The sequence below is a fragment of the Centruroides vittatus genome, unplaced genomic scaffold (genome assembly GCF_030686945.1).
Source record: "Centruroides vittatus isolate TY-2023 unplaced genomic scaffold, ASM3068694v2 contig_352, whole genome shotgun sequence".
Classification (NCBI taxonomy): Eukaryota; Metazoa; Arthropoda; class Arachnida; order Scorpiones; family Buthidae; genus Centruroides; species Centruroides vittatus.
Genome location: NW_027122175.1, coordinates 402,647 through 429,245, shown reverse-complemented (window position 1 = coordinate 429,245; position 26,599 = coordinate 402,647). Strand labels below are relative to the sequence as shown.

General features: G+C 27.8%; 2 protein-coding genes across 5 annotated transcripts in view; one reads left to right on the top strand and one right to left on the bottom strand.

The window, feature by feature from the left end:
• The window catches only part of LOC136974673 (cysteine desulfurase-like), a 29,372-nt gene extending 18,893 nt beyond the window's left edge, over window positions 1-10,479 (bottom strand). Inside the window, exon 1 of the mRNA XM_067269614.1 lies at window positions 10,360-10,479. Within this exon, the coding sequence (XP_067125715.1) occupies window positions 10,360-10,468 (109 nt within the window). The 5' untranslated portion in view covers window positions 10,469-10,479. The remainder of the gene's footprint in view (window positions 1-10,359) is intronic.
• A 735-nt stretch (window positions 10,480-11,214) lies between these two features.
• The window catches only part of LOC136974653 (AP-1 complex subunit gamma-1-like), an 81,413-nt gene continuing 66,028 nt past the window's right edge, over window positions 11,215-26,599 (top strand). The window contains exons 1-2 of one of the 4 annotated variants that reach the window (XM_067269584.1): window positions 11,215-11,244; window positions 25,637-25,850. In XM_067269584.1, the coding sequence (XP_067125685.1) occupies window positions 11,216-11,244; window positions 25,637-25,850 (243 nt within the window). In that variant the 5' untranslated portion in view covers window position 11,215. Of the gene's footprint in view, window positions 11,245-11,291; window positions 11,414-11,606; window positions 11,629-25,494; window positions 25,519-25,636; window positions 25,851-26,599 lie in introns of those variants that run through there. The other 3 variants (XM_067269587.1, XM_067269585.1, XM_067269586.1) reach the window with 3 other exon arrangements.

Here is a 26,599-nt window from a genome sequence, read left to right as displayed (position 1 = left end):
TTAATTTTAAACTGAATAATTAATAAAAATTAATTTCTTTAAATGTTGTTTTAAATTTTTCTGATATTCTGCTAGTAAGTAATATTAGTGTAATGTATTCATATCTCTTGGAAATATCCAATAGTTATTCAGAGAAATTAAAATTTCAAATTTAGAATTAAAACTAAAAACTTATGGCATTCAAAGCACAGAAAGAAAACCCTATTAAATGAATTTAAATTATCCAGAAAAAATAAAAGAAAGAGTAATCTAATAGTATAAATTAAACTTAAAATAACAAATTTTCTGATTTGTTATCTGTAGTGGATAAATATAGTTATTTTATTCAGATCATTCTCATTTTATTTGTTTTCATTAGATACTGAGAGATAAAGTTATTCAATCTATATAACTTTAACGAAGTTACATAAATTGAATAACTTATAACTCATATAATAATAATCAATATAATCTTTAGGATAGTTAAAGATATCTTGCTGAGAATCACTTTTTCTATCTTCACTTTTTCAATAATTTTAGATTTTAATACCATATTGTTCCATTTCACTCAAATCCATTATGACATATCTTCATTGTTGATGCCACTAGAACAATAACAATTTGTTCTCTCTATTTATTATCCTTACTGATTTCAAACTCAATTTCTGAAAACTTAAAAAACTGGAGACAGAACAAAGTAGTTCTTAGCCAGCACAATCCTGCATGCAGCATTGAATTAATTATTTATGAGATCTGGAATTTTTATAGATAAATTTTTTAATTATTTCCCCTCCTATTGCTTAAAGAATTTGTGAGAAAAAACACTTCGCTGGGAAAATATACAACCCTCCTTTTTGAATGTAAACTTTTACCCATCCAGGTACTCATTCTCGTACTGCAAGACTTAACATTTACAATTAATGTCCAATTAATGTCATCACTTTACTTTGGTCCCAAGGACACCTTTAACCTCCACACCTGCTACAATAATCTTTACCTCCAATAACAATTAGTCACATGACGTATTTTCCCACTTGGAACGACAAATTCAATTCATCTCGCAATCTCTTTCCTATTTGAATACCATGATTAAGCAACAAGAATACCCCCCCAGAAGACGAAGACACTCAAACTCAATGGAATCTCCCTACTTCGAGCTAATAAAAACTTCATTTCTTAATTATCACAGAGAATATCGAGAGCTCACTGTTCTAGTCACCCTACGTACATCTCAAAAAAGAAAGAGAGGTTTGATAGACATAGGAGGAAAAGCTCTTAAATTCCTTTTTGGAACTGCTACATCAGAAGATATTGAGGCCTTAAATACTGAGATCTTGAAAATTAAATGTCGTAATGAGGGAATTATTCATTTACTACGCTCACAAACCACTCTGCTAAACAACACCTTAAACATAAATAGGAACAATCGACAGCAAATCTATGTGTTATTTAAAAAACAGGATGAATTATTTTGAAAGCGAGGTTATAATGGTATAAGGTAATGAACTTATACCGTTATAACCTCGCTTTCGAAATAATTCATCAAACAGTCTAATTTTCTGTCCAAGAATTACACCTCCAACTGGTGGAACTATGAGAAGCAATTGATATTTTAGAACAAGGCCGATTAAGCACCTACTTCGTCTCTCGAGAAATTGTTATGCACTCTCCGAAATACTCAACTTCAACTTCCAGAAGGTTACGCAATGATCGAACCTATCAAACCAGATAGGCTACATTGCTTAAATACTACCAATGGATTACTACCATTGCAGTAGCTTTACCTGGCAAATTGAGAATCCTTGCCAAGATTCCATTAATCACTCCTAGTGGCTATTTCGATATGTATGAAATAGTAAAATTCCTAACATACATTCTTACTTTAAGGACTTTTATCCAGTTCCAAACTAAATATCCTATAATCGTTCTATCTATGGATAGACAATCCTACATGTTATTACAACGTCATGAACTGACTACTTGTAAAATGGCCCACTTTTCCATTTGTTCAATGAATGTTCCCATATAATAGGCCCTTAACAGAGTTGTGAATACTTGCTATTTAGTGGAAATGAAAACAAGATCAAAGACCTCTGCACTTGACAAATCGTTACAAAATATACACTGATCTTTAAAAAAATAGATTGACAAGGGACATGGATTTATTCCACTCCAAATCCTCTCACATTAACTATTAGATGTCCCACTAGACATCAGAAATCTCCTTTTATATCTACAACTCATAAATTGAACAACACAGGGATGATTAAACTCCCAAATGCATGTACAGGCTGTTTGCCTGGGATCCTCCTCACCTTGCGCTACCAGATGTAATCAACCACACAGCTCGAGATTGCGCAACAATTAGTAGTTCCACAAATCGAAAAAGTCTTGAATCAAACCGAGATTCAACTGCTTCAGAAACATCTCATAGATCCACAAACGCAACAAATGCTAAAAATGGCCTCAGATTATGATATCAAACTAGCAGATTGATCTTTATTCGACGTCCAATATGACCTCGATCACCTGCTACAGATGACAACAGGATCATCTCCAACATCCTACCCTCCTTCTCTAATGGTGATACTTACTAGTTGTCTTGGTATTACCATATTTGGATTTTGCCTTATTTGTATCTTTCATCATTATTTACAATGCAAGAAAGCTCATACAATGACCCGACAACAACCACAAGAGGACAAACCAGAAAAAATCTCCCTCAACGAAATTGGAGAAGAAAGCCAACCTCAGAAAAGTGAGAAACCGAACACTTTCCAAGAAGTGAAGCCCCAAGGAGACTCAGCCCAGCTTAAACGAAAGCCAATTGTTCAAACCTATTGAGGGTCCCTTGACAATAAACAAATAACCACATATAATTAAATAATTATTGAATTAATTAAACTAATTAACAAAGCAACATAGTCGTCAGACATTTAAGAGTTCTTAAATTTTACAAAAGTATTATACAAAGATTCTTAAAAGTAACTAAACTTTTAAGAATTTTTACATTGCTTTGTGTTTATCTGTGCAATTATTAAAGCTAAGACAAGACTAAAAATAATACAAGTTTTAAGTTATATGAATGATAACTCTTAAAACTTATATGATTTTTAGTGTCTAGTGTCCTAGTTCTAGTAATTACTCTTTAGAATATATACCATAAATTATGTATTAGATCAACGCTATCTCCAACCTATTAACCGAAGTAAAAATTTTTTGTTCTAAAATTCGCTAAAGTTTTCGTTGCTCCTTCCGGGCACTTTCTCAGGCTTTCGATAAAAGACTGTTGCGCAGCTCACAACGGTCTTTTATCGAAAGCCTGAGGAAGTACCCGGAAGGGGCGATGAAAACGTTAGCAAATTTTAGAACAAAAAATTTTTACTCCAGTTAATAGGTTGGAGATAGTGTTGATTTATCATCCCGGGGTATCATAAGGATTAGAAAGTAGAATATGTATTAGATTCTCATATATGCATATTTCCAGAATATGACATTGAAAATGATTTTGGTCATGCATGCCTGGATCTATTTAATGATATCTTTAATTAGGAAATTTTGATAAGTAAAAAGGACTTTTACTAAATGTTTGATTGCAATATTTTTTGTCTACAGAAATTCTTAAAAAGTTTAGTACAGAGTGTCCAAAAAGTTACTGTGCAGTGAGAAATTTGTAATAACATTAAAGTTTAATGCATGGTGTTGCATATGAGACCTGTAAGTTGTATGTCCCACATTTCCACTTTGCGATAGATGGTGTTACTGCTTGCTCACAGATGTTCTGGGTTTTGGAAAATTTCTTTGACAATTGCATAATCTCATATGGAATCTTGACTTCTACCTCACTCTTCAAATTTTGAGATCTCTGGGAGACATTTTAAACATTTGCTACAGAAGAAACTGCAATATCACATGTAAAACTTCACTTTTATTAAATTTACTTAAACCTTTTATACTGCAAAGTAAATTTTTGGACATCCTATATAATATTTTTAGATACTGTAGTACAGATTGTTTAAATCTATAATCGTAATGTTTTATTGAATAATTTGAATTATTTATTTTTATTGACAGAGATTAAATTGCTGCATTTCTTATGTTAATAATTATACTACAATACAATAACAATATTGTTTTAAATATACTAATCTTTTAAAATTTAAACCTGTATTCCTTATTGTTAAAATCCTAAAAATAAAATATTATTCTTAAACAAATTTAAAGTTTTTGGATTATAATTTGAAAAAAATTGTAGACTATAAATTTCCACTGTTGTCCATCCTTCCTTATTCTCAAGAATGGAGTTAGATACATAAAAGTCAAGACCAGATGTGGAAAGCTTAGGGGCAGGAGGCCACGATTAACTATATATGAACTTCTGATGCAAACCGAAAGTCACATTATTTCAATTCAAAAATTTTTTCTTAAAAGGAGTTAGATAGATGACTGGCACAACTCCATCAACTCCATTGCTAACAGAAAAGATGATGTACAGAGACAAGACACTACAGTACTAATTTGAAATGAAGAGAATACATTTTAAATAAAATAAATTAAAAATTGCAGCTCAGCATTGTGACAATGTCACAATAGATAACTGCTTCTTTTATAATTAAAATTTGATGAAAATAGATAATTCATTAAATATAAATGCTTAGAACAAATTATTTAAACAGATGTGATGTATTTAATAAATTTTCTGCATTCAGATGCTTTTCCAGTATTTATACAAATCATGCTTTGAATCATGTTAACATACCAACTGGATAACTGTAAATAAATTTCTAAAAAATCCAGGACTAAAAAATTTATTTACAATATGAAATTTTATGAAAAATATCTGAACTCACAGAACTTTTACTTGATTTGCATAGCTATAGGCAGGAAAGTAACCAATAAGGAAAGGTCAACTATGCTAATGTGGATCATGTTTCCTGTGATTGTGAAAAGGCCAACAAGGAAGACTTCAATATTTCTATTTGTATAAATCTTTATTTTTTGTATTTTTTTTTTACAATATGTTTTAAAATACCAAATGGATAACTGTTTAAAAAAATAAACTGCAATAACTTTAAGTATAAAATGATTGCCTTATACAAAATATTTTACAATCTATAATTTGATTCTTTTTATAATTATTATATCATTTTCATATATTTAAAACAGCTTAGAATAGTGTAAAAAGTCTCTTACTCTAAATATTGACTTAAGTTATTATCAAGACTTTGTTTTTCAAAACGTAGTTCCAGTGGTATATCCAGGATTTTGAGAATACGGTGTGGCTCAAGGCAGATTTAGAGTATCAAGGCATTCGCCCCCTGTTGTTTTTTGGAAAATGTTACTCAATTACCCTAGTTACCTTTTTACATCATTCTTGTTTCATTAGCTTTTTATAATTGTTAAATAAAAGATGAAAAATAGACAATTGAATAATTTTGAATTAATAGATTGTTTATAAATTATACAAATTACGGACTGATTTTTATTCAGTGTGATTTCAAAAGAGGAATAAAAAAAAAGAGTATTAAATTATTACATTTTTTATCTTTGCTAGAAATGATTGAAACTCCAGTTATTTCAAATTTGTATGTAATTATTTTTAGTCTGTGCTCCACACTGTTTGACACATGCCTCTGATAAATAATTAAATTTTTTTTTTACTTTTTTCTGTTTGTGTAAGATTAGTTTCTGTCACCAAAGTTGCACGACATACATTGTTATAGTTATTTTTGTTTTGAAGTAACAAAATTTTGGTCAGTGTTGTAACTTGGCAAGTGTAACAAATGCCCAGGAACTAGGCTCAGAATAAAGGATGACCTAAAATGGGATATTAAAAAGTTGTCAGTATTATATTTTTATTTTTTATTTTTGCCACCTTAGAGCAGTGGTTCTCAATCTTTTTGAAGTCGGGGAACACTAAACTTTGACATTTTTTTTTTCCGCAGAACACTTACAATACATCACCTTTAAAGCACGGTGGCAAACCTTTTGAAATCAAGTGCACTTGGTCTAGTAGATGATGACATTGGCATTTGCTTGATTACATTCCCATACAAAAATTATTTACATTGTATTGATATTTCTTTTGCAACAATTTTTAATTGTATATTTAATTTTTCATGGAATACTTGAAGTGGCTTCACGGAGCATCCGTGTTCCGCGGTCCATGGACTGAGAACCACGGCCTTAGAGGATTGATTCCATAATGTTTTTTGCAAAGTTAAAAAAAAATAAATGATTGTTTCTATTATATTTGTTTTTTATTTTTCCAGAAAAGAAGGAAGCCAAAAATAAAATCTTACATAGGGTACACAAAAAGATAGTTATAATACTGGCTTTGGTACTAAGATGATGTTGCAGCACCATAATCACATCCCTGTATAGTTTCATATTCTCTCAGCATAAATAGAAAACTTATCTCATTCAACTTTTTATCTCAGATAAATATTATTTAACAACAAAATTCTTCAATATTACTTATTTTATGAATTTAACCATAACATAATTTCTTTCAATATACATTTTGCATTAAAAACTGTATTAATAACTTAATAATAAAAATTCAATCAATAATTTTCTATCTATTCTGTCACATGATTAGTCTTACTATTTATTACATTATATTTGAATGTATTCATTTCAATTTTCTTCAAGTCATATATGATTTTTGATCAATGAAAAAATAAATATCCTTTATTCCATATTTCCAACCAGGTAATCTCCTGATATGATACAATTTCTTTTTTGAGGCATTTATGATTCTGTGACTCATATTTTTTGGAAAAATTCTTTTTATTGCAATTTACATTATTTAGGTTTATGTATTCTTGTTATTCTATTGCATTTTTAATAAATACAATAGCCTGCATACTTGTCTTAAATGTAGTAAAATTTTTTTCTTAATTAATGCTTTTATTATTAAAATAATATATAATATTAAAAATAAAAATAATGTTTGTTCAGATAAAAAATAACAATAATACTTCATATCAACTAACGTATAAACTATTACAAAAATATGGAACTTTCAGTTTAATCTCTTATATACATGCAAAAATTCCTTTATTTCTTTTTGAACTAAACCACTCTTTCTTTGTAATTCATCAATATCACAATAGCTAATTTTTTAGAATATAATAAAGCTTGGAAACAAGTTTGGCACTAATTTTTCTTTTTTAAATCACGATTTTTTATGTCTTTAAGCTAGCTTACTGGTTGTACTGTACAAAACTATATTTTAATTTTTTCTCCTTAAACCAAGTAGCTAATCTTAAAACTTATCTTTCTGTCAACCCTGGATAATCTTTAAGTAGGAACATCATATAAATAAACTAATCTTGTCTTACACAAAATTAATTCATTGTATAAAAATAACAATTAACAATTTCATATAATATATAAACTGAGTGATATATACATATTACATTCTTATTAATAAAATTTGATTCCATATTATTTAAACTGATCATATAAAACAGCTTTCATTTATAAGAAACCTTATAGCATTTATCTGAATTTTATAAAATATATAAAGTTTAAATTAATTAACTTTGAGAAAATGTAACTAAGAGCATTTAAAAATAAGGAAAAGACTTACATATTTCATAACATACTAAATGTAATTTGTAATTTCAATTGAAGATAAAATATAAATCTCAATATACTTAAACATGATTCAATAACAGTTAAATCCAACACTTCATTCATAAAAATATAGATCCTATAAAGTGTTTAAATATTTTTCAATCTTTTCTCTGCGTTTGAATCAAACAGGTAACTTAATTTGTTGACTATTTTTAACATAATATAAATTCCATTCAATGTTTTCAGCAAATCTCAATGATACTTTTACTTGTGTTCAAAAATACAGTAATTCCAAACTAATAGCTAAAATATTAAAAGATTGTGTGACAATTTAAGAAAACTTTCATAAAAACAGAAAAATTCTGAATAAAAACAACATAAAACAATAAAACTTAAAATTGCTTTATATTTGAAGTGCAATTTTTATAAAGTGACTAAATGGAAAGTTATAATGTTCAATGTGACTGATACATTACACCATTGAATTCTACAGCCACTTTCTAACCAGGTTAATGGAAATAATGAAATGGAGACAATATCATCAAAGAGCCACATTTGTTTAAAAAATTCAATGTTTAAAATTGTTCAAAATATGCATTTTGTCTGGATACTACGTCCAAGCCCTCTTTAGTTGTTATTAAATATACATATATATCATTTAAAACACATTGAAGAATTAACACTTGTCAGTATTATAACATACAAGTTTCATCATATAACAAACATATCATATGAGTTGATTCACACAACCCAGTTAGAAAGTGGCTGTAGAATTCAATGGTATAATGTATCAGTCATGTTAAACATTATAACTTTCTGTTTAGTTATTTGATAAAAATTTTATGTACTGAAAAATTTAACACAGTTATCTAATTATCATTTTAGGCATATTTTTAAACATAAATAAATTACAAACATAATTATTATTCATATTTATTCATTTACTCTATATATTTATTGCATACTTATTATACTTATATATTACGGCTTGTATTCATGAACTACAAGAAAAAACTTTGTGAACTTCCTGTCAGTTAATGTTCATTTAATATAATACAAAAATTAAGGATATTGTATCATCATCTTAATGTTATAATTATAATTTACATGATTATTAAGTGATGTACAGAATTAATTATTCAAACAAATAGATAAAATTTTATTAAATTTATTATGAATGACAAGAACTCTAGTAAGCACAAGTCATTCTGTACTAGCTATATTATAGTATGATAGCTAATACTGTAGTAGCATGTGTGGTGTAAAAAAATTAAGTTATTTAGTGTGAATAAAATCGTATGTAGAGCTCGAAACAGTCATCTGACCATTGTAATACTGTTATAAAATAAATGTGATATTGCAATATTCCATAAATATATAGAATAGAATTCCAATAGAATTGCATATTCTTTAACATAGTGAATTATTTTAATTCTTTTACTTTATTTGAAATTATATTTCTAAATTATATATCTGATGATGCTGATGATAAGTGGTAATGAAAATATTTGAAATATTAATTTTTGACCTATTTTATTATTATTTTTTTTAGAAATAATTATAATTTTTTGTTGTGTTTCACTGATGCATTCTATACAGGAAATATTAGCAAATACCTGAAGACTATTCAATAATACAAAAAATCTGTAAATGATCAAAATAAATGCATATTTTTTAAATGTATTATCAATAAATATATATATATAATACATTATGACTCTGGTGAAGTATTTAAATTTGCAAATAAAATTTATTTGTAATTCTGTAGTATAATAGGGGATTATACAGATTACCTAGGGAATCTTGGGACTTTGAGTGTATATCTGAACTCAGGGGACCGAGACGAGTTCAACGATACCCTACTTTTGGACCGGAGACAAAAAATAAGAAAGTTATCATACTTTTTCTGGCAATTGTGCAATTTGGGAGTTGCATTGCTCTCTCCGCTAAGCCTATCGCGTGTTTAAAATTGTTTACCTCATTACCATGTCTACCTCAAAACAATCGATAACTGGACCTACAGTGAATTATGAGATTGGATACATCAGTGGTTCGAACAGGATTTGCCTGGAGTGTAAGTATAAGTTTAAGCCTATGGGGAGCTGCAGCCGAAGTGGTGTCTCCTCAGCAGTCGGCACCTGCAGTGCTTGCCCACCTCGTCATCACTGCTTCAGCTGCACTGTCAGGTGGCCTTGGAATACACGAGAAACATCACCTAGGTTATGAACAAGAGTTAGTGATTCACCAAAGGGTAAATCACTAACTCTTCTATTTTTTTACGGCAGATTTGATATTCAAGGATGTAAGTCCTAAAAATCTTGGATTAAGTTTCCAGCTATCATGATCGGGAATTGCATCGCTTGCCGTTACAATGCATTTTATGCCATTATAACAGCAAGCAACGCGACTCCCAATCTGCATTGCTTGCTGCAGAACTACAGTGAATCAATAACTAGTGACATTAAATACTCAGCGACCTGCCAGCGGCTCCCCTCTGGGAAGTCCGTCGGGAGCATGAACAATCAAACGCCACCTAGTGGAAAACTAAAATGGCATAGAATGCATTGTGAAAGGCAAGAAATTGTAAATATGATAACTTTCTTATTTTTTGTCTCTGGTCCAAAAGTAGGGTACCATTGAACTCGTCTCAGTTCCCTGAGTTCAAATACATACTCAAAGTCCCGAAATTCCATAGGTGGTAATCTATAGTACAGCCGTATAATATTACTGGCATTTCAAATATACACAGTAGAGACAATAAATATAATTTAAAATATTTAAATATTATTACAATACCAAAGTCTGATGAATGAACTGGCTGAACTTTCGAAGAACAACTTCTGATACAGTTCTGATACAGTGATGCAGTCCTTAATCCAAACTGTAATGTCTTCCTTGTTATCATTTTTATATTTTCTGCAAAAAAAATTTAAATTTCAATATTTACACATAAAATTAGTTTTATATTTAAATAATTATTCACTGATAAGTTTCAAAAAAAGAGTATATTTTAAAAACAGGTAAGTGTCATTACCCAATTATTGTCATTATTCATGCAAAACCTGATTTAGTAATATTCTATACACAATTTTTTACTAAATTATAAATATTTATTAGAATATTAGTTTTATAAATAGAAGTTATTATTATATAAACATTCCAAATTTTAAATGAATTGCCGTCGATATTTACTAATTAAAGTACGTTTTCAAATAATATTATTTATAATTTTATATAACTGATTTAAAGTAAAATAGCATCAATTTCAGGTAAGATTATTTAACATTCTTCTTCATTAATTTTTAGCAGATATTTCCTAATCATTAGTTCAATATCATCATTCCATTAAAAAGAAACTTATTAAATTCTAATCAACGAACTTTAAATTATCATCAATAACACTTAAGTAATTTTGATATAACTTACAACACATTCGACATCGATTTCGAATCCACATGTTCACTCGATCAGCCCTCTGGCGTTTTGAAAACAAACATAAACATAAACTTTTCAACAGTTTTAAAAAACTTTCTAATAACTACTTTAAAATATTAACGATAAATAAATTTTGTAAATAAATACGCGGGTAAATTAATTAATTAAATTTATTTTATATAAATTAATTGACATTATAATTCTACCAGATGGCAGTATGGATTTACATGGAACGTTGTTTTCAAGGTAAATACAAAATTTCTTTAAAAATTACGAAAAGTACGATGTTAATCGCAAAGAAAAAGCGGCATAAGATTACGGATAGATAATTTAAGATACGGATACTAATAATTGCCGAAAAGAATTAGTAATTTTCGTTATATTCGTTAAAATCGAGTGTCGATGACATTATCAGGTGACCGCCATGTTGTTTTAATACATTGGTAACATTAAGATTTAAAAGTTTAATTGAGGGATTTAAAACCAAAATAATAATTAATTAACAGAATAAATGAGTCGAATGCATTTGTAACCATAAAAATCTGTTGTTTATACGAACGGGAACGGAAAATATTGAAAATTAACCCAGGCTTCAGCATGTACCGGTACAAGGAAATTTGACACAGTCATGTAAATTAACCAAGTTTTTTTTCCAATGGAAACCTGCAGGAAATAAGATCTGATAAATGTGTTATTTGATATCGACGTTTATGTGATTTTAATTAATTCTTACTTTTACAGTTTCTTTGAAATTACTCTTAATTAAAGTTTATTAGTAAAGTTTTTTGGGTTGGAGTTTATAAAGGTGTGCAGTAACTAGTTGATGCAGTTTACAACTCTTCTAGTAAAGAAAGAAATATTTTTTTTCATGTAGAATTCGTAGTCTTGTATACAAATCATTACTATTAAATGTGAAATGAATATACTGTATTTATTGTCTGGCAGTTGGAGGGCAAATAGCCATAGAGTGGTCCGGAAAAAGTTGCCCGACGAAGGGTGTCATAGAATGCGAATCTGTCTCAGTCCGATATGACTTTACTGTTAATAAATAAAAATAAAGTCATTTGAGAAACTCGGTTGTAGAAATGCTGCATTTTTTTTACATTGTTGGTCATTGTGTTGGTATGAAAAGTCGGTAATTGAAAAAGTAATCCGGTGAATAAGAATGTTTGACAAATAAGTTTGCAATTGGTATAAAAAAAGCCGGTGTGTCTCCTGAATTTTGTGTAAAAAATGAACTTCCACAGGTATCTTTATCATTACCACCACTACTATATTATATAGATGTATGAAATTTCACCTATAAATGTCTCTAATTTCTGCTGAGCAGGAAAAGTTATAAATGTATCTGTTTTAAAATTATCATCTTGCTAGTTATATTTTGTACAGTATGAAAAAATTATTATTTTCAATCTTTTACACATAATATACATGCTCATGTGAAATTTTAATTTCCTCTGATCACTTAATAAATTGACAATATTGAAAATAATTTTGATAAAACAAATTTTTACTTTGCAAACATGCTAAATACAAAATTACAGATACTCTGTTTCTAAATAACTGGAAATAAATCAAATTTTCTGATGAAATATAAGTCTATTTTTTGGTTTTACATTGAGATGAAAATATATTGGTATTTTTGTAAATTCCTTTATTATTTTAAAAATTGAAATTGTGTGTGTTATTTTCAGAACCAGACTGGAAACAAAACTTGGTCCTGGCATTATACTAAAAACTGACCACCTAAAAAACAAGCTGCATTGAATTAAAGGAAAAATAACACTAACAAGAGACACTTCCAACTTAAAATTGAGTGTTGTCTTGAACTTTTGTATTTAACTTACTTTAGGAATGAAAAAAATGGGCATAGTGAGAATTTATGAAAATATGTGTGTCAATCACTATAGGGGGATTAAAAGATGAATTTTAATCATGAATGGAGTCAAAATTAATTCATCAATGTACACTGTCATTTGTCAGAGGAAAAATAAGAGAAAGCCAGTTTGAGGATATGGTGTTGATTAATCCAAATTGTGTTGATTGTATGCTTGAAGAGTAACTTAAAATTTACAGCTATGTTTCAGGAAATTAAGATAAAGATAACTTCAAATCTTTTGAAAATGTTTAAAAGTTAACATTTAATACAAAAGTGGACAACTGCATAATAATAAAGCAAGTTTCCATTGTAATAAAACACTTTGTGTTACCATTTTATTGGTGAAAATGATCCACATTTTCATGCTGTAAATTAAACTCTCCACAATGAAACTTTTTTGTTCTCCTTTCAAAGCTCTGTGTTAGTTACATTGGCTCTAATTGTCTTTATTATGATTACATTTTGTCTTAAAACAGGTAAATACCACCTGTTAAAGTGATTTTTGAAACATTGGAAATTTTGTTTCTTCAGTTTTAACCTCTAGTTGTTGAACCAAAATTTATGTAAATTTTCACTATGCATATTGTTTTTCTCTTTCCTGAAGTAGATTAAATACTAAATTTCAAGACAAAACTCCATTTTAAGTTGGAAACCTTTCCATATAACTAATTAGGTTAATTTGGATATATTATTATAATTAGGAATTATAATTGTATTATCCTTAAAATTTCTGTTTTATAAAAACATTTCTGATAGGTTTCTAAATTGGGTTTTATGCATTTCTTGTGTAACTCTAGTGCCTAGTTTACTGGCCTGGAGAGCAGTAACTTCTCAGGCATTTGCCAGAATTGCCAGATGGCCAGTCTGACCATAGTTGTTTTTAATAATAATACTGTGTTTATATATTAAGTGATGTATTTCCTGTAGCCAAATTCCTTTATAATGTAAATGAATATAAAAAATTTTTGTTCTATCAAACTCATTTACTTCTACATTAATATCATTGCAAGACTTGATATATTTAAAAATCAGTAAAAGGAAAATGCCATCATCAGAAGAAAAGTTGAAAAATAAAAATAATGATTATCACAAACAAGTTAAGAAACAATTTACTAAACTATATAAAGAATCAAAATTTTATTCTATATAATATTTTCAAGAAGTCTTATTTTCTAAAATGTATTTAAGAAGTTGAAAATATGATAGTGAATGAGTAAATTAACTATTATTGATTAAAACTGAAATGGTAATTAATTAATTAAAGTAAAAATTAAAAACTTCAAATTAAAATATTTCTTATATTATTAAAATTTAAAAGAGAATAAAATATGCAAAAATTAGAATAACAGAAAATATAATTGTCTTCTGTTAGTAAGAAATATCCCCTTAATTTAATTTATTTATTAAAAATAATCTTAAATTTTTAATTGGAATATATCATTTTCATTTAAGTTAATTAACTTATAACAAAAAATTCCACTTACGTAAACCTTTAACCGGTGCATAAAAAACTTTTAAAAAACAAACGTTTTCTGAACACCATCCGTGTTCTTCATCAGGTAAACTAGCTGGATTCTTTATTTTGGAACACCATTACAAAACTTTTAAACAAAATTATTTCAGAAAACATTTGTTTTTTAAAAGTTTTTTACGCACTGGTTAAAGGTTTACGTAAGTGGAATTTTTTGTTATACACACTCCGGTGTGCATGTAGAAGTTATACTAGTCAGTTAATTAACTTATTCATCTGATATAAAAATATTTATTCTTCTATATAAGAATTAAAATTAATAACAGTATAATATATATGGAACATTAATACAATTCAACATAAAAAAAAACTTCAAAAGAAAATTACATTTTTTTTTTCTCAAAAATTTTATCAGAAATATAAAATATAGAATATTGTATAGTATAACTTATACTTCGTGCACAACTAAATATACAAATTATTAACAAACGTACATGCATTTCACTTTTAATTCTTTGTTCTTTATCTATAATATATATTATGTATATGAAGTGAAAAAATTAGCTCTATTGATCCAAAAATATCTTTGAAGGTAATAGTACTTATAAAAAATTCACTATTTTAAAATGTCTTTCTCACATAAGAGAAATAATTATTTTGTAGAGATTTCAGAATTAAATTTATTTTATTAAAATATTTTTGCTAAAAATAAAATATGTTAAAAAGTTTCATAATAAATTATAGGCCTATACAAATGTCTGCAGTATTTTTATTTTTATTTTTTTTATCTTGAAACAGAATTTTATACTTGGTAGTATATCTTTATATCAATTACTGTAGTAATTCAGTATTACAGTACATAACCTATATGTATATGTGCTATTGTTAACTATTTAGAATGACTAATAACTTTATTTTTATTATTGTATTTAAAGAAAATTGAATGATGAAAGCTAAACTAAAATTATCTTCTCAGTTTCATATATTTAGAACTTTAGCAATATTGCTGAAGTAAGGGAAATGATAAAGCCAATCACTGCCATATGCCTGCCATCGGGCTATATAAAGGCTATATTAATAATAGATTACCAAACAATTTGATCCTAGAGGGAAGTGTTAGGCACCATCTCGTAATAAATTTAATAATTATAATTTTAATTAAATAATTTAGATTAAACTGAAAGAAAAGCCTAACATCTCCCTCTAGGGTCAAATTGTTTGGTAATTTATTAATATAGCCATTATACAGCCTGATGGAATACGGCAGTGGTTGGCTTTATTATAATAATGTATTGGGTTTTTGTAGAGTTTGTTTGTATGAGATATGAATTGCTGATAACTGTTTTTCTTAGTTGTTAGAATTTTTTTGATAAAATGTAAATACTTAAAAATAAAATTAATTTCATATTATTAAAACAAAATAATAAAACTGCAACAATAATTTCACAGAAATTTGATTTCATATTAAAAAATTGTCAAATTTAATGTAGAGTTTCGAGTTTTGGTGATATAATAATAATAAAAGTTGGCATTTATATTTTTTATTTGAGAATTTGACTGAGTTAATTTTTATTCTTAGTGAATGTATCGAAAATTACAGGAGAAATGAATTATCATCAGAATGCAAAGTTAAATTTGTTAATACTATTATTGAAAAAGAAAAAAATCTTGAAATCAGTGATATCACAGTTTTTCAATGAGTCAATTATTTTATTAGCAGTTGTTGGTAAGCAGTATAAAAGGTGAATTCTTCAATTGAGGTCAACTTCATATGCACAATATATAAAGCAAAATAAGATTGGTTGATTTCTCTTCTAGAAGTTAAATAAGATATAAAATTTTCAAGTTTGCCTTGTAAAACAAAAAGTATTATATTTGACCTATATACTTAAATCATTTTATGTTATATTTAGAATATTCACATGTAAAACATGATGTAATTCTATATATAGCAATATATTAAGCTGATAAATCTGATGAGAAATAAAGTAATAAAAATAATAATTTAATATAATATCTATTAAAAACAAAATAATATATATATGGATTATGAAATTTATTATAAAATGTATTAAATAACTTATAGTAATAAATATTTTGTTAAATAATAATATGTTACTCATGAATGAAAAAAGGATAGAACAAGTTATAAATTTTCATTGCATAACATAATTCTTAGTTGCAAAATATACTATATTTCAATTAAAATGTATTGTTTGCAAGCTAGTTCAAAGTAGTTACTTGCTAATTATAACAAACACAAGTCATGTATTTTCAGAATGGAGATGTTGCATAACTGAAAAGGAAAAATTTTGTAAGTTTTTTAAATAGATATTGTAGATGATAAATGCTTATTTTAAGCCAGTTAAGCATTCATTCTGAGGTTTTGTGCATTGAAATCAGTTTGACATTGATTGATTGTTAAAATCTATTCAAAAACTTTGATTTTTCATAGTCTGATATACATATATGTCCTTATAGATTTGAATAGATAAAATAATCAATTTTTTTTATTTGTTCTTTATTGTTAGCAATTCAATAAAATTATATTAGGTGATTTACTGTTTTGATTAAAATTTCATCCTTTCTGACACATTATATAATGTAATGTTTTGTTTTTATTTTTGACTTAAGTTGGGAACTAAAAATTTAAATTGTTGTTGGCAAACTTGATAAAAATACCAACAAAGAGAAACTTATTCAAGTTTTTAAATTTGAATTATAGAGAGATAAATATCAATTAAAGAAAAAAGTCATTATTAAATATACTAGTAATAGAAGTAAATATAATACATATAAAGTGATATAATTAAAAGGATAATGTCTTAAAAAATTAATTTATCTTTATAAATTAGTTTTATAGTTCTTATATATTTATAAAAACAGAACAGAAGAACTTTTACAGAAATATTTATTAGTAATTGTTTAGATTAAGTGAAGAAGAAATTAAAAAAATAATAATTTATTCTTAAAACTAATTAATTAAATAAAGCCAGTTAATGAATTTTGTTAAAATATAAGTTTAAAAAATTTTCTATTTTTATATTCTGACCTTAGTAATAAAGACTTGAAGATGAACTTGTTTGACCAGTCTTACAACAATAGAATATTATCTGAGGAGCATAAACCTTATTACTAGATTGTTAACAATCCTAGAATATATTTAATTAAAAACTAGATTGTTATTAAATGTGTTGCTGATGATAATATTTTAAGATAAAGACTTTTATAAAAAATTTTATTAAAAGTTTTTATCTTAAGGATTATTTCTTAATAGGAAGGTTACCAACTTTTTTATAATGAAAAGGAGGACACATAAATTGAAGGAAAAAATATTGTAAATAAAAGAAACATTTTATTCATTGCAATAATAATACACTATAATAATCTCTGCTGCATGCGCAGTGGCATAGCTAGCATGGTGACACCCGGGGCAGATATCGTGGTGTCACCCCAAGTCATACCGTGGGTGTTACTCTTCTTAACTGTTTTATAAAACAGTATTGGATTATTGAATTGTAATATGCCCACACTCTAGCAAACTTGAATGCTATATCGAATAAGCGATATCATCACATAGGTTTATATTGACTAGCGTGAATTCGTTGATTTTTTTTTTCTTCAGTCATGGGTTGTTGAGTTGGTCGAACTTTCCATGACTTAATGTCAAAGTGCGTTGTCAAGATTTATTTCGCGACTTATTTTTTCACAGTCGGGTGTCGAGGGAGGACAGAACTTACAAAAGGAGGACATTTAGGAGGACACTTTTCAAGGGAGGACAGAACTTACAAAAGGAGGACTGTCTTCCCTAAAGGAGGATGATCGGTCACCTTATTAATAGAAATAATCCTTGTAGTCTGAGAAAACTGACTGTTTTCTAATTATATCACACTGTTTAATTTAAAAAAATTTTTTAGTTAATGCAATTTGAACTTATGAAAAGAAGTGAATAAAATAAGATAATGTTATGTTGTAAAATAAACTTTATAAGAATTATATTTGTCATTAATTAGGTATCTGAAATTTATTAAAATATATATTTTACAGAAATATTTATATAAGCAAGTCAAGTTGAAAAACAGATTTATTTAAAAATATTTATTGTTATAAGGAGATATTTGTTATTAAATAAGAGGATGTACTACACAGAGGACTTTCATTTATATACTGTACATAGAAAATTAATATGCAGATAATATGGATACTGTTAATTAATGAATATAAGGTCATATTGTATGTGTAGCTTATTCAAAAAAGATTTTCATTAATTTTTCTATGCATTTTCTAGGAAACAACACACTAGTCTGCTTTATTAGAATATTCTTTACAAAATCCATAAATTTTAGCACATTCTAGCTTAATATACATCTTTAGGAATGTCTATTTTTTGAAACAATAAAAAAATGATAAAACAGCCTTCTATTGTTATAAAATTCCTGCTAGGTTTGTGTATTTTGTGAAAGATATTCCAATAAAATTAGATTCATTTGTTGTGTTTTTGGAATTTAAATTTAAATATGATCTGTAGAAAAAATTATTTTTTAAATATAGGTATCTCTTGTACAACACTGTTTCACTCTAACACAGCTTGAAAATTGGAAACGTGACTCATACAAAGTTACAATTTTTAAGTGCAAATGCTGTCATTTGGCATATTTTTTAATTCAAGCAAGCATGCATGTTATTTCATATTTGCCCACGGATTTTAGAATATTGAAATTTTTGATGGTGTTTCATGCCTTTTGCTCAGTTTTCTTTAATGAGAACTGATTGTACAGTTTTTTCTTCCTTATTGCATCTTTTTATTGTAGCATCTCTATAAATCATGTGTTGTTATCATTCGTGGTTTACTCCAAATTAAGACTGTCACTGTGTTTTGTTTTTATAGATTAAATTAACAGTTACTACATAAAAAAATTTTGGAATTTTAAAGATCTCTTAGGCAAATGCAAGCAAATTTTAAAATATCAGATTGTATGAAAAATAGAGAAAAATCAAGTTGTTGCTGATACTTCAGATTAAGGTTAACAGAAAAGCTCAGACGATGATGATATTTTGCTGAAAAGAAAATGTCCTTGTTTAATGTGTTTAGCAATGAAGAAAAAATTAATATTAAGGTGCAATACTTTTGATTGTGATTGTTAGTTAATTATTGCTTTAATAAACATATTTTTCTTATTTACAAAAAAGAATAGCATACTTTTGCTAACTTTTGGAACCTAACCCTGGTTTGTATTAGACCTTTGTTTCATATAGCATGATTTGCATAACATGGCACTTTTTCAGAACTTAACTGCAGTGTTATACAGGGGATATCTGTATTTTTTTTTTTTCTACATAATGTATAGCATATGTTATTTTGTTCATCACAAATAAGTTCTGGAATAATAAATCTATTGGAATATTATAAATTTTGTTTAATATCCTTATTATTATGTTCAAATGATAGTTTTTATAATAAGATAAAAAGTCCTTTTGATTTAAATTGCACTATAACTGTGTAATATTAATATATAAAAGAAAATTTTTAATTGGAAATTATTAAATAAATCAAATATTTAATTTCCAGATTTATCAGGCTATATTTTGGACTACTAATTCAATTAATTAATTATATAATTTGTCTATAGGTAGGCAGTTAGGTTGGCATCTTACATCAATATTAATACTTATAAACAAAATTTAAATAAATTAAGTAATTTAGGATAATCTGAAAGAAATGATTGCCCTGTAGTGTAGAGTTAAATCCATATCTTTTGCATATCATCTCTTCTAGTCAAAATTATATTATTATATAACTACATGTTATATAGCTTTAGTAATATGTAACCTGATAAATCTGGCAATTAGATATTTGGTTTATTACTAACTAGCAAATGAGCCTGACATTGCTCAGGCAAACAAGTTGGATGATTTGGTAAATATTGTATGTTTGGAAATTAAGTTATTACTATCAAAAACAAAAAATTGCATCTAAAATAGTACAGTAGAAGCTGTTCTTCAGGTTAAGCCTTAATCCTCTCCCTCTCCCCACAGGGGGAATTTTCAAAAATCCCTTCTTAGTGTGCATTTTCATGAAGTACTCTAACTGTGTACCAAATTTCACCTCTAGGTTCAGTGGTTTGCTCTGGGCGATGATGAATCAGTCAGTCAGTCAGTTAGGAAATGTAATTTTATATATATAGATAAATCAAGTTGGATTATTATGTATTATTAGATAAATTTGAGAGATTAATAATGTTACTGATATACTTTTATATAAACAATGCTACCAAAAGTAATGATTTTTTAAAATTATGTACTATAATCTGGTATAGACTCTCACCTAAACGTCAAATTTCCAGCAAACACCCAAATTCAACATTCGAACGTTTTTGGCCTTCATCAGGAAAACATTCGAATGTTGAATGGGTGTTTTGCTGAAAATTTGACGTTTAGGTGAGAGTCTATATATATTGTTCCAATTTACTGTTGTTTTTGTATAACCTGATATTATTCATTTGAAAAATATATTAACATGAAGAATGTATAAATATTATGTAAATATTTATACATTCTTCAAGTTAATATAACAAAAATATATAATTTTTATTGATACTGTACAAAATTTATAAGTTGTAGCATGACACCTAAGGACAGTTTAACATTATATACTTCACATATTCCAGACATGTTTTTCCTGATTTTTAGCAACATTGCATGTTACCTGGCATTCCTTTAGTTTACAGTTTTTTTTTATTGCTTTTATATGTCTGTACTTTGTTTCCATAAGTAACTCGACATGGTTAAGTTTAGTATAAATTAGATATATTATTCTGTAATGTTATTGAATGTGATAAAAGCAAAAGTTAAAAATGATAACTTCAAATTTTAATATTTATTTGTTTTGAAGTTTAATCATGTCTATATAATAAATTTTCAACATCAAAATTATTTTCATCTGATAAGTAACTATTTCTTATTTAGTAGCTAGATTATGTTAAATGCAAAATTCAATGAAACCAAATGATTGCTGGATTGGATTGTACTGTATTACTGTTAATATTAATAATTAAATGCTAAGTAATTTGGCCTAGAGGTAGATGTTGTGTGTCATCTCTTAATAAATTTAATAATTAAAATTAAATTAATATTTATAATAAGAAGCCATGTGATTGGTTAATAACACGATCTCGTGTTCAACACTTCTAAAGAAAATCTAGTACAACACGGTTTTATAACAAATGAACAATTTATTAATTAATTTAGAAGGTTGGTCCAGAGTGGGACTTGAACCCACAACTGTGGGGTTAAGTCCCATTCAAATGCTTACTACTCAAATGCTTACCATGCATATGTGTTGCCAGTTGTGCTACCTAGACCTCTGTTCAATCTTCACTTCCAGAACTATTACTTTAAATATAACCATACTGGTTACTTATGGCAAAACAAAAATTGGACAGAGGTCCAGATAGTGTAACTGCAATGCATCCACATGGTAAGTGCCAGTTGTGGGTTTGAGTCATGCTTCAGGTGGATTCTTTTCTTCCAGAACGTTCCTAATTAATTAATAAATATTTAATTTTGATTATTAAATTTACTAAGAGATGACTACCTTTAGGCCAAATTACTTAGCATTTAATTATTAATAGTAGCATTAATATAGTCCAATCTAATTTGGCAATTGTTTGGCTTTAACTATAGGGTTTAGAGATGTTTACATTTGCAGAATTCATTGACATTATATCTAGTCAAATTTTGTATATAGCAGCGATTCCCAACAAGGGGTACAGTCAGAGGCATGGCTACCATGGAGCAGTTAGAGCAAACTTCTCCAGGTGCACGAATCACCAGGGTGCCAAGTTAGAAAGGGCGAAATAAAACTTGAAAAACATTTGTAAAAAATTTTTGGATTTAATAATTAATCAATTAACTATTATATTTGAATTTATTCGACAATTAGGTACATTTTTTAAGTGCTTATCATTTGCATATTTTGTCGCGTCATCTGATAAAAATATTCTGGAAACACGAGGATTTTTACAATCAGCATATCCCTCCAACATTTCACCTAGTTTTGGATCTCAACTACTTCGATTTAAAATGTATTTTTATACTCAGGTAAAAAAAATTACTTCTATGCGCGAAGTTACCGAACCACTTTTAACTCACACCGCAGCCTCAAGTAGCTTCTCCGACCTTATTGCAGCATGCCTGATTTTTTTAACTTTACAGGTGATGACAGTGGTAGAAGAATGAAGTTTTTCAAAACTAAAATTAATCAAAATTTATTTAAGAAGCTGCATGTCACATCACCATCTTAGCTCTTTGCCTACTGTATCAATTGAAGGATCAATAGCTTGTCAACTTGATCTGGAGAAAGTGATTGACTGATTTGCATTTTTCGACTTAGGATACCTTGAAACATCGAGAAATGCAAAACAATTGGGGATAATTTCTGTATGTATCGATGTTACTGTAAAGGGCAAATAGACAAAAATTTTATCTTAAACTTTAATCACTCTAAATTTCAATCGTTTAAAATTCCATCATTTTATCAAAGAGCAAAGCGAAAATCCATAAAAATTAATTCCCACAGACTTGTTTCCTTGTTGAAGATGACCCATCTAGTGTGTCACCCAGAACCTTCGATATAAACTTTAACTATTGGACACCAGACCTTTAACAACCCTCTTCTGACCTCATGGAAAAAACCCAAGAGAAGGTCCAAATAAAAAAGGGAGGTGATGACAAACCCAGGCAGTTGTCATCTAGTTGTTCAAATCATGCTCCAATCTTATAGAAAAAATTCATCACAAAATCTCCGTAAAACTCAAGCGTATTCTAGTTACCTAACCTGGTGAGCCATTGGATATTTTTCTGTGGACTATTCCATCAGACTATTAATCGGACTTTGTCTGCCATACCTCCAGTCAAGAAATCCAGTCTCTTCCTGTCAAGTCTCTTAACCAGGTATTTATCAACACGCGATTCATTTGTAAACTCTCTCTCTCTTGGAATGACACAAATACAACCGGTCTCACTAAGACCATTGGAAATGGTCACCATGTTTAATACCACCTGTATACCTGTATTTACTTTTGTTAATATTAAATCATTATTACTAGTTAAAAGGGATTCTGAGTGAATCATATCCTCGTTTCTCTCTCCTCACCTCTACTCCAAATTTAACCGCTTACCCACGACTGCTCGCGTGACATAATAACTCGCCGTCTCGGCTTCCGGGTCCTTAGAGACTCGGTGGTGTCACATTCTGACGTGGTGTCAAAGAGACACCGACCCTAAGGTCACATTACTTTTTGTGGCATGATTTTGTTTACCCTGTTTGAAGTTCCTGTGCTTTTTGTCAAAAATTTCCTAAATTTTGCAGGGAGGTACATTTTGCCAATACAATTTATATAATATGTAGTATTATTAGGTCTTCCATACTTAAAGAATTATATTTTGTTTCATTATTATGTTTGTATTTATTAAATTGAATATCTTATTGTTGAATTGCTTCAAATCTCAAATAAGTTGTTATTAAGTAAGGTTTTAAGTCGAAATAATTAAATATATGTTTTTATATTAGATGTTCAAAATAAATTTCTTGACCTCTTCCGCGGAACAAGGGGTGTGCCGATTCTACTTGCTCCAGGGCACAAAATCTGTAGCTACGCCACTGGGTACAGTACATGCTTGGTGGTTTAGGGGTATGTGAAAAAAAATTAATAATGGTGGATATACTATGGAAGCAGACAAAACTTAACATGGCAGCCATAAATGTTTGTGTTTGATTCCTAATAAGACATCAGTAAATAGAATAGTAACAAAGTTCAGATAGGTTTTTTTTTAACAAGGAATGCCAAAGGTCAGATAGTGTATGGATGAGTTGTGTTTTATATGGAACATTCTATATTTGTAAGAATTTTAGACTGGAAAATATCTGTTTCATTGGCTGCCTCTGATTTATAATTTTTATATCAACTACAATTTTGCATTGTATCTGAATAAACATTTTAAATTATAAAAAGAAAATAGCATTTACAAACAACAAAAGCAGCTGTAGAACTATTTTTTTTTGAAAGCATAAGTTGCTTATAGCAACTTCAACAGCTTAACTAAATCAGCTTTGTTAGTTAACACATCCAATATTTCAACATTGAACTTGTTTTAATTTACTATTATTACTAATTAGTTGATTTTTTTTGTCAATTATGCAATTTGAAAAAAATTGTAGACCTATAAATTCCCACTGTAATTTGTCTGTCTGTTATTCCTTAATCTCGAGAATGGAGTTAGATAAATGAAAGATGAAACCAGATATGGAAACTTTAGGAGCAGGAGGTCCTGATTAACTATACAGTCATGCTATTTCAATTCAAAAATTTTCTCTAGAACAGATTTACATAGATGACTAGCATGACTCTGTTTTTATCAGGAAAAATATGATGTATGGTACAGGAGCAAGCCACAACTAATTTGAGGAGGGGAGCACATATTTTAAATGAAATAAATTAAAAATATGATTAAAAATTGCAGCCTGGCATTGTGATGATGTCACAATAAATAATTGCTCATATTATATCAGTTCTCTTTACAGTAGATAACATCATATAATTTAGAAATTAATATATAATGTATGTTATGATGAGCTGTTGAGTAGCCACAGTAATTTTTTTTTTATTAAATTTTGAAAAATAAGTATTATTAAAAATCAACAGTTATTTCTTCAGTTTTATCTTTACTAAAATTAGTGTTTTTTTATGTAGAATGTAAAATATTATTAATTAGTGAGTATAATTCCATTGAAAATATCTCTTAATTCAATACGCTTGTATTTTCCTATGAAACTGTTCTTTCTGCTCAGTGTAAAGGTGAATAACTATAGAATAAAATTTGCCAGAGGTATTTCTTAAAAATAAATTTTAGTCTAGATTTCATACTTTTATCCTTAGAGTAATTCTTTTTTTGTTACTTTTTTTAAAAATATTATCAGATATAATTTTAAAATTTAATTTCTGAATAAATACATTAAAATTAAATTGAAAATTTTAAACTATATTAGTAAATTTTTAAATTTTTTCAAATGTAAATAAAATTAAATTGTTGAGCATATTCTTAAAAAAATGTTTAAATGTTTGATTCATTCAGATTAGATTCATATTACTGACAACAAGACCAGCTGCTGGTAACTGATTTAGCAGTCTCTATATTTACTTTTTTTTGATAAAATTTTAATTTGTGTTACATTAGTTTTATATTTTATTTTTATCTTAAATCTTTATTGAATGTGATTAATATTTTAGGTTAACTTCAAGTATGCCAACGTCCATGCGTTTACGAGATTTAATCAGGCAGATCCGCGCTGCTAGGACAGCTGCTGATGAACGTGCAGTTGTTCAGAAAGAATGTGCTTATGTTAGATCAACTTTCCGTGAGGAAGATGATACGTGGAGATGTCGTAATGTAGCGAAACTGCTGTATATTCACATGCTGGGTTATCCTGCACATTTTGGACAAGTGAGTCTGTTATTTTTCTTTTATATTGATATATGTAGTTCAAAATAAACTAATAACAATATTATAATTGTACAAATCTAATAAAAAGTAATACTAAAATTTTTTTCTGTATTGAGTTATGAAATCTTCTAATTTAATTTCAAAATGTGCTTAAAATATAAAATAAAATATTAATATGTAATTAAGAGCATAGATTCTGTTATTTTAGTGAAATACTCAGATTTTAAACTCTAATTTTGATTAAGAATATTTTATTTAACTCAGTTTAACGTAAGAAAATTATATTATTATTTATAAAATAACTTCTTTGCAATATAAAAACCAGAGACTCCATAACAGGAATTTTAATACTACATAAAAATTTTTATATTCTTCTATTTCAAACCATTTATATTGAAGTATATTTTTGACAAGACTATTTCTTGTTTATAAAATTGCAGTGCAGTCCTGGCTTACCAGCTTAGAGGTATGAAGGAGTACATGTTAGGACTTGCAATTTGGCACATTGTATTAGGTGCCATATTCATGGGTGCATAAAAAAAATCAGACTTATAGGTACTCAGGGGACTGAGAACTGAGTCAAAATAAAATACAAAATGGCAACATTGTTTCTACAAAGATGCAAGAGTGTGAGATTTGTGCATGTGTTGCTCATTAGAAAGTTTGAAATGCAAATGTTGTGAAATCGAATTTTGACAAATGAACCTTTGAAAAAACTCATTTACCTGTTCTGTGTTATTCCCAACATA